This window comes from Leptonotus elevatus, chromosome 13 (assembly GCF_054856555.1).
Source record: "Leptonotus elevatus isolate MCC_2025b chromosome 13, RoL_Lele_1.0, whole genome shotgun sequence".
In the NCBI taxonomy this organism is placed as follows: domain Eukaryota; kingdom Metazoa; phylum Chordata; class Actinopteri; order Syngnathiformes; family Syngnathidae; genus Leptonotus; species Leptonotus elevatus.
In genome coordinates, this window is record NC_141251.1 from 14,796,106 (window position 1) to 14,805,981 (window position 9,876).

A 9,876-nucleotide genomic window follows, 5' to 3' on the forward strand; every position below is an offset into this window, starting at 1 on the left:
TAAAATGTAAGTAACAAAATACAATGACTTCCAAATGCTCTTTAACCTATATTCAATTGAATACACTACAAATACTTAATATATACAAAGATATTTAATGCTCAAACTGATGAACATTGTGTCCCATTACTGAATTTTAGCTATTTATTCCTTACTATGTATTTATTGGATGGTGCGTTCAGGACGCCTCAGTCAGGGGAAGTGTTCACGCATGTCGACAACATGGCAGCTGCTCCAATGAGTTCGTGGAGATGTTTGACCAAGGATGGTTTCTGTACATGGACACTTCTTTATATACTCTCACTCGTTACTATAAAACTAGTCGCTGCTGCTCCAGAGACGGGATTATGGAAAATTACTGCTTTAAGTGTAAGTAAAGAATCACAAGTAACTGGCTCAACACTAGCTGTGTTAGCCGTGTGATGCTAGCTTGCTGTCAACTAAGACTGATGTTCGGCGGTTAACCTTCCACGACTATTTACAGATACACAAATAATTTAAAATCTTGGTCTTATTTTGGTTAGTATGTATATGTCGTGGGACATATAACTAGCTGTTGTAGTCGTGAAAGAGAAATTATGTTTTCGTGGCTGGCTAGCTAACTCCAGATAGGTATGTCAGTGTACTGTATTTTGTTTTTTTTTAATCCCTTGGGTGGGAGAAACTTTCATGTTTACATTAGCCACTTTCTTCGATGTCAATACCATTAGGAGAGAAGCGTATGGTGTTTCGTTTACAGATTAGTCATTTCCACTGAAGCTAGATAATCAATAATTAAAAATAATGCAGAGACGTTCATGTCACCCGCAGTCTCTAGTGTTGAAGACTGTATTATTAATCTGGGAAGGGTGACCTGTCTAGCAAGTCATGCAAAAAAATTATTATTATTATTATTTTTTAATAGACAGTTTTATGATGAGTTTATTTATTTATGTATGTATGTATTTATTTATTTAATTAATTAATTAATTAATTTTACTTTATAAGAACCGTCCCGGCTGACGTAACTTGATTAATTCCCGGTTTTGGGGGTGTGTAGTGTACACATAAATGGTGTAACAAAAGAACTGAATAACCTAATCAAATTGTTACATTTTAAAATCGTTGCATCCTTGGATCATATCACACCTCCATGTATTGAGATACGTATCAGATCGTCTTTTATGAGAAATGTACATAGTATATAAATCAGCCCTACAAACAATCATGTAGAATTATGAAATGTGAAAGTTTGGACCTGTGACTAACCATCATACCTTAGCAATGATTTGTCAGACACTCGATACACTATTAATTGCATTTGAGGTTCATTCTAAAATTTCACCCACAAGTCTGTTAAAATCTTTTGCCAATGGTAAGAATGTCATCCTTTATGTATGAAAGTAATTTTCTCTTCATCAGACCTCAAGACCGCTACTATTAAGAAAGTCCATGTTCAAAGACACTAATATTGAATTGAAAGGTAAGACATCAAAAAATGGCAGTCTTGAAGTTTTCCCAATTATCACACTCCCCATTTTATGTTTACCCTTGCTTGTTTGTTTAACTTTGCCTGTTGCAGTTGTGTCATTTGGCTGCCCTGAGGAGATAACATTCACCATTCTCTGGTATTTGAAATACTACCCCTGCCACAATGATTTCAATAATATTGATGTAAGTATGACTGTATTTAAATACTCATAGATGGTGTCCTTGCTTAATGACAAGATAAATTGTTCTTATTCTGTGTAGGAAATGTACGAGCGAACACCGCTGAGTCGTGGGCAGAGCCTTGATCCGAATCCCCTCATAAAAGGAGAGTACATCGAACATAAACACAAACCTATAACGTGTAACAGCGAGCTGCATTCTTTTCCAATGTTAAAAGTAAGTTTTTAATACATTAACCTACTCTTCCTCAGCACAGTCAGTCACATAGTTGCAAATATCTTGTGATCTCACCTCCTCCAGAAAACCAAGGCACAGCCGCGAGCTGTCAGTCCTCCAGTTGAGGGACAAGAATTGGTTAGTAGAATTGTGAAGTCTTCCGTACGTATTTGATAGCGGGTTTCATGCTGTTGTAATCTGTGTATTATTTTTGCAACGCTGCAGGATCAAAGAGACATCATATGGCTCACTGAGGAGCATAAAGGTGGCACAGTGACAAACAGGAGTACGATGGTCAAAAATAATGTCATAGTCTCCACATGGAAGGATGGGCCTTACTTACTTGTGGTGAAGATCGTGCCCGATCAAAAAGATGCTAACTGGAATTTAACTAGTGAGGATTTTTTTTTTAACCTTATTTAGTAAGAATAGCCCAAACCCCTCAAAACATAATATAGCAGTTGTAAAGGTGATACCACTGAGGGGATAAAAATGATTCATCTAAATGATTACAATTCATAAACTTTTGGAAACAAATGTAACATTTTTTTTTATTGAAATGTGCCACTGTCTGTGAAAATTTGATATCATAGTCATTTTTTCCCTCACCTAATGCTGATGTCATCATTAAAAAAAAGTAAAAATCTCTTTTCAGTAAATGTGGTGATGAGAGGCAAGCATGGCTACATTTCCATCACAGAATATCCTCTCATGATTGTAAGTAGACATCATTTTGCAATTATGATTACTTTGTTGCTTATCAAACATTCTTCCTGTAATTTGTTGACAGTTCTACATGGTCATGTGCGTGGTGTACATCCTGTTCGCCCTGTTGTGGTTCGTCTGGGCTGCCTGCTACTGGAAAGATATATTGAGAATCCAGTTTTGGATCGCAGGGGTCATCTTCCTGGGGATGGTGGAGAAGGCGGTCTTCTGCGCTGAATATGAAAACACCAACACTGTTGGATCTGCTTGTGAGTGTCTGTTGACGTTCTTAATTGAAAGGTAAACATTTCCCACTTCTTGTTGGTAATGATCTTTTTTTTTCTCGGTGCTTCAGCTCCAGGCCTGCTGATTTTTGCCGAGCTGGTCTCGGCCCTCAAGAGAACTTTAGCTCGCTTGCTCGTCATCATTGTCAGCCTCGGCTATGGCATCGTTAAGTATGTACACTGTACACAGTGCTACTGATTTCAAATGAGCAAGTGTTTTTTTATAAATAGTGTAATTTGCCCTCACAGGCCTCGATTGGGGACAGTAATGCACCGAGTGGTCGGTCTCGGAGTTCTCTACTTTGTCTTTGCTACCATTGAAGGTGTGCTGAGGATAACTGGGGTGAGACTTCCCCCCTCTAATATAATAATAATAATAATAATAATCAATACACATGGCAACGATCACTTCAGGTAACACCATGTAAATCCAAATGTACTGTGTTTATTTGCTAATGCATTTAAGGGTCAAGACAATGGGCCAGCTCTCATTACAGCAATTGTTCTGGCTGTTTTAGACTCCTTCATCATCTGGTTCATATCCTTTAAATGTTTTACTCTCAGAAAAGTCAACTCAACTCTGCTAATCTATCGTTGCTGCGGCCTAGTGGCTCGTCGGGTTACCGTTTTCCCTTCATGTACTTCTGTGAACGACGGTTCCGTTTACTCCTCGTCCTTGTGTCCACGTGTGATTGTCCCGTTCTGTCCTTCTTTCCAGGCAAAAGACTCTGACTTGGCCCTGCTGGCCAATATTCCCTTGGCTCTGCTTGACTCCTCTCTATGCTGGTGGATATCCTTCCATGCACATGTTCCTTCTGCTCTGTCTCCCTGGCTTTCAAAACACATTAGACCAAGAGTAGCATATGTGCGATTGTTTGTCTCAATAAAACATACAAACAAATAACAAATATAGTATTACAAGCCATTGCGCTCTCTAAAATTTAATCATACATTTATTGTGCCTTATTGCCACTTATGACATCTCTTGGTCTAAATGGTTTGCATGCATTCTTCTGCTACCTTTAAATTGCTTCCGCATGCCGCTCTACACTCACTGACCACAACCTTGGCACAGAGGTGCAAAACACATTCAAATACTTAAAGAGGAAGTTAAGGACCCGCCCCCCAATATTATGTTCTATGTTCCTACACTAGTCTAATCGTGGTATTCTGATTAATATTGCATTTGTGGAATATTAAAAAAGCTGGAAAAAAACAAGAGGGCAACCATTTTGCCACTTGCTATTGACTGAAAATGACATCATAGTGCAAAAAGACTCAGGTAACGACCGTCACGACTCACCTGTTTTCTTGTCTTGGTCATGTGATGTTAGCAAGCTGTCGTTTTCGGTTAACCGCAAATGGCAAAATGGCCGCCACCTGAGATGGATAAAAATGGGTCAATTTTACTGCCTAATTCATATTCTACAAATGCAATATTAATCTGAATACTATGTTTAAACTAGTGGGTGCACATATCTGATCATATCAGATCTGCATCAAGAACTCTGCATTTACAAAGGTATTACTCAATTTGAATTGGCACTGTCAAAGGGGTATTCATTTACATTGTGTTTATTATTGTGGCACTGCATAACAAAGGGAAGTATGGGGAGGGGAAAATGGTGGTGTGTTAATTCCAATAATTATTTCAAACTTGGGGTTGATGAAAGCAGAACAGTTAAAATGAAGAAAAATAAATACGAACGATGTAGTTATACAGTGTCTTATAATTGAGGTGGTTTAAAAAAAACAAAAAACAGATATCATTATGCATGTTTATTTCATGCGAAGCATGGTTCATTTTAGTTGAGTTGTGCGTTTGCCTTGACTGGCAGTTACATATTTGTCAGCCTGGCTCAAACCATCAAGACTCTGAAGCTGAGAAAAAACCCGGTCAAGTTGTCCCTCTACAGGCACTTCACAAACACGCTCATATTTGCAGTCATTGGTGAGTCCAATACACAAGGCTTGTCAATGTGCATGTGTTACATGTTCTTATTTTCCACCCTTGGTCTGTCCTTCAGCTTCTATCATTTTCATGGGTTGGACGGCAAAGAAATTCCGTCTAGCAGATTGCCAGTCGGTGAGTATGCTTAGCGTAGGTAATAATATTTTAACTACATTTTTTTTTAACAAGGAATTAATTTGTGCCCAGGATTGGATCGAACTGTGGGTGGAAGACGCTTTCTGGAGGTTTTTGTTCTCCCTCATTCTACTTGTCATAATGTTCCTATGGAGACCGTCTGCAAACAACCAAAGGCAAGTTCTTAGACAGCACCGCTCTACCCAGTTTCCGCCACTTTTTCTTTCCTCATTGAATGTCAATTCCCACAGATACGCCTTCACACCTCTCATGGACGACTCAGATGATGAGGAAATTGAGGAATTTATTGCCTCTGCAAACATTGGTACGATAACGTAACTGAGCTTGGTTTAATCATGTCATGTACAGGTTTTTCTCCTCTCTTAACGTCTTTTTCCTTCCCCAGCTGGCATGAAACTGAGATCCACAAAAAACGAGACAAATGGTGCAGTAAAATTTCCAGAAACAAACCTGGTCAGTGATACACGTGGAATTGTTTTAACTGTAGTCGTAAGCGGTTTCCTACAGGCGGCAGTGTTTACTCTCTTTTTGTGTCCATGCAGGAAGAAGACTTAAAGTGGGTTGAGGAAAACATTCCTAGCTCTCTCGCTGATGTGTAAGCCATTCAACATGGATAATTATTTGCTTTTGAATCAGTGAGATGTAATAAGTTGAGCAAGACTCAAACTGTTGTTTTGCCTTTTTTCAGAGCGCTTCCAGTCTTGCTTGACTCTGATGAGGTAACTTTTAAAATCTTGGCATTTTTTTGTGCTATATGTTAAATCAGGAATTAATGACAGAGTTCAAACATGAAATATGGACGACAGCTTACACTACTTTTATCACTGTTGCAGGAAATCATGGCGACCAAGTATGAGATGTCCAAGCTGGAGTGAGGGGAAACCTTCGAAGCTGTCAGCCGAGGATGAGGAGCGCAAACAAGCAAGCAGACGTGACTCCGGTTGACTTTCAAGCAGAACGACACCTTATTGCTAGTGGCAGGCCATTGCGGAGATCTACCAATGCCCTTCCACCATCCAACCTTTTTTCCTCTCAACAACTGGTTCATCTTTTCCCAACAGAATCAGTTTGAGCCTTTCTTTCCAAAGAGATGATTTAATATTAAGTGCTGTATTTATTTGCATTATGTCTATAATAGAGGGTTTCAAATGAGATGCTTATTTATAAAGGTAGGGATAATTAAATCAGCAACAGGGATTGATCGAGCTATTGTCTCGTTGATTTAAAGTGGGATTTAGGTAGCATGCATGTGTCATGTAACGATGAGACGTTGAGATGATGTTGCGATGACAGCATTGGAAGAGAACATGTTGCTTCTATGCACTTCCACCATCAAAATTGTGCCTACATGAAGGTCTTGTATGAAGCCTGGTGTGATATTCCAGTAGTCTCGGTGTCATAAAGTGTGTGAGTGGGAAGATTGAAGACTACTTAGTCATTTGTCCGATTAAACCACCAATTGTGTTTGGTAGTTACTAGGAGGGTCTCTGTGTGTGTTTTTATATCTGTGTATGTTTTTGGAGCAATATACTTGTAGTGTCATTCTTTTTTATTTGCAATGAAAGTGTACTTAAAAGTAATGTGTTTGCCAAGTTTACTCCTATTTTGTTTACACTCTTTTTCGGAGCTGGACCAATCAATGTACTGGGCAAATGGCAATTTATTTTTCATTACCAAGCTTGCTTTCGGTGCTCATTTTCTCAGTATTTTTTTACCCCCCTCCCAGTTATTGTCTGAAAATGTCTGCTGGAAAGTGTCATTGTAGGAGGAGGAGGATTGTTGTCATGCTGTGGGATGTTTCAGTGGTTAACAAAAGCACAAGCTGATCTTCTCAAGTGGGTTGTTAAACTGTGATGTCAATGTTGACTCTCGTTTCTATTTCAAGGCTTGTCGGAAGCAATGTTTTTATGATGGCAAGCAGTCCTTGGGTTGTATAAATTACAGACACCTGCACCTTCATTTTTTTTTTCATAGTTGCTTGATTTGGTAATGCCATAATTCTGCCTAAGTTATGAGGGGTTATTATTATTATTAATATTTTTCTTGCATTATTTTCTTACCTTTTCCAGTGTTCAAATTAAGATTATATACAGCAGTAGGTTGGTTTCCTGGACTAATTTGCTCTGCTATTATTGCAATAAAATGAATATTTACATTGGTTGTCAGGTTGCGTCATCTCATAATGTGTTTCTTTCTGATGTGGTTTCAAAAAGAAATCCGATAACAAGCACTGCAGTATTACGAAAAAATGCTAATGAAACACAGAAGTGTTTGAAAGAAGATCACTGAAAATTGAAACTTCACAAAAGTAGTTTGATCTTCAAGACTTTGCCACTTCAATCTCATTTATTTGGCAATTTACTAAAAATGTTGACATATAATACTTTAATCTACTTAAAATAAACTATAAATTTTGGAAGACAGTGAAGTTACTTTGAAATTTGGGTTCATTTGAAAAGCATAATATTGGCTCGGTGTTGACTAATATAAGTTGTCTTTTTGTAAGATGACAACTCTTAAAGAGACAGTGCGTTATTTAGCACTATTTAATGATGAACGAATCATTTAAAAAAAAACACTATTAATTTTAAATAACCTGCCAAAAAAAAAGGTCCTATCTCATCAACGTACTTAAAAAAAAATATATATTTATATATATATATAATCGTAAGTCTAGTAATTGCTAATTATATTGCATCGGTTATGCAGCGCCTTACAAGAGGCAATCTTTCCGCTACAAAGAAGAACTTTGCAAACGTAGTTAGCCTCTGGTGGTTGTTGCATCTCGTGTCAGACCCAATGGGTGGACTGCCGCGGTGGACCGCCGCTTACCTACCTCAGCTGGGGCCTGCAGGTGGTCGTCGCTGAGTCCCCTGTTTCGGGCTCCTTCCGCTTGTCTCCCTTTGCTTTGGGTGAGTTGCTTTCTCAATTCAGACTCGTGATTTGAACTGTTTTACTTTTAATTTATAATTCAGTGAGAATGGACAAGACATCCTGGGCCACTGTGACCAGACTTTGACAGAATACTAACATCTGCATATTGATGGATGTGTTCACATTGCCAAGATCCCATCTGTTAACTCTTCTTTGTCAGCAGAATTGGCTATGAGCAAAAACATTTTTAATATGCATTTTTAATTGGGCAATTAACATATTTAAACATCAGAAAAAGGTCAGTGAGTTGCAGTACTCCCCAAATGTGTTAACTGCATCTACTTGGCATTTAGTAGCTTCTGACTTATATCGTCCTCCCTTGCTGCAAGCACTCAAGCCACCGCAGGTTTGAGACCCACAGGCCAAAACACACTGGAAGCTGGCTTTGCCTCAAGGCCTTCCTTGTGTATTTTCACCATCTCTCTGTCTCTCTGTCTCTCCCTCTCTCTCCCTCTCTCTCCCTCTCTCCTCTCTCTCTCTCTCTCTCTCTCTCTCTCTCTCTCTCTCTCTCTCTCTCTCTCTCTCTCTCTCTCTCTCTCTCTCTCTCTCTCTCTCTCTCTCTCTCTCTCTGTCTCTCTCTCTCTCTCGCAAATGGCTTGTGTTAGCAAGCCTGACATTCTCCAATTGTCTCTGGCAACATCCTTCCTCTCGCTCAGAATGGATGCAACATGTGCCTGAGGACAAGCCATGAAAACAAACACGCTAGTGAGAATAGAGTAGAACCTTTGAGGTTGCACACAAATCGTTATGGGATGCTGGAACTCCGATTTGGATGGGAGTTTTGCAAGATAAAATATACTGAGGGACGGGTCAAACTGTCACTATCATATGTCCTTTATTAACTGCATATGTTAGTAAGATTTTAACTTTTTAATTCTTAAAATTTAAAATAATGATTTTAAAAAATATATATCAAATTTTGCAGTCTGTACAATTTAAAAAATAAATAAATAAGGGGAAGTAAAAAATTATAATTAATTATAATAAGTAATTTGCTTGCACATCCTCTTATAAATAAGGATGAGAATTCAGAATTAATCACATTCAAACTTACAGCTGTGCCTATATAAAGGGTGTCTAGATTACTCCAAATAAAGTTTGTTTGTTCTAGTAGGCTTTTCTTGACATTTTTTGCTTTCGAGCTGAAGCCTGAAGGCTGTATGCAAATGACGTTTTTGTTGCCAAATGTACTCAACAGCCAGTACTTGCCAGAAATTCCTGCAGCTCTTGCTGTCGGCCTCTTGGCAGCCTCCCTGGCAGTTTTCTTCTCGGCTGTTCATCAATTTTGGAGGGACATCCAGTTCTTGGTAATGTCACTGTTATGCCATATTTTCTCTGCTTGATGATGGCCGTGCCCACTATGTTCTATGGTATATTTAATGCTTTTGAAATTCTTTTAGACCCTTCTCTCGACTGATATTTTTGAACGATGAGATCCATCTGATGCTGTGGAGGCTCTCTGTGGAACATGGCTTGCTCTATAGTGTTCCAAATCTCAAGTGGGAAGCAGACATGATAACTACTAGACCAGGTGATTCTCAACTGGGTCGTATAGAGCTAGTAAAAAAACAAAACAACCTACAAGCATTTGCATTCAGATTTTTTTTCAGAACGGTTCTGAGGCATATGCGAAAGACGGTAGACATCAATCGCTAAGGCCAAATGAATGCTATTGTGTTTGACAACTGTGTGATTGACATACACATGGCAAAAACAGGATGCTGGGACAGGACCTGCGTAATAGCGGGACAAAAGAATGAGGTTGGCAAAATCTGTTGGGATGCATGACTCAATAAGGTGAAAAAATAGCACTGTCCCGGCCTGTTCACCCTATGTTACCCGTTTTTCTTAGCAATAGGAAAGAAAACTACGGTGGCCGAGAGGTGCAAAACACTTTTACAAAGCTGGAGACAAATTTACATTTTTACCAATCAAAAAAGGAAATTACATTGTCCTTAAACAAATTGACATTTGAGAATT

General features: G+C 38.7%; 1 protein-coding gene and 1 long non-coding RNA gene across 3 annotated transcripts; both read left to right on the forward strand.

Moving 5' to 3' along the window:
* The first annotated feature begins 204 nt into the window (after positions 1–204).
* On the forward strand, positions 205–7,122 carry tmem87b (transmembrane protein 87B). Of its 2 annotated transcripts, none has more exons than XM_086093719.1 (19): positions 205–369; positions 1,402–1,462; positions 1,562–1,653; positions 1,732–1,866; positions 1,951–2,004; positions 2,092–2,260; positions 2,522–2,583; positions 2,657–2,840; positions 2,927–3,026; positions 3,105–3,198; positions 3,322–3,392; positions 4,697–4,806; positions 4,883–4,941; positions 5,014–5,117; positions 5,193–5,266; positions 5,348–5,415; positions 5,505–5,557; positions 5,651–5,681; positions 5,796–7,122. In XM_086093719.1, exons 1-19 carry the CDS (start codon positions 223–225, stop codon positions 5,835–5,837), a joined length of 1,710 nt encoding a protein of 569 aa, XP_085949845.1. In that variant the 5' UTR covers positions 205–222; the 3' UTR covers positions 5,838–7,122. The 2 variants fall into 2 exon arrangements, with proteins under 2 accessions (XP_085949845.1, XP_085949846.1); XM_086093720.1 differs by lacking the exon at positions 3,322–3,392 and adding an exon at positions 3,574–3,645 and having other exon boundaries at positions 4,698–4,806.
* Positions 7,123–7,725: 603 nt separating this feature from the next.
* On the forward strand, positions 7,726–9,552 carry LOC147163956 (uncharacterized). The gene is made up of 3 exons (XR_015096780.1): positions 7,726–7,874; positions 9,095–9,203; positions 9,297–9,552. It is a non-coding gene; the product is annotated as an uncharacterized LOC147163956 (long non-coding RNA).
* The last annotated feature ends 324 nt before the right edge of the window (positions 9,553–9,876 follow it).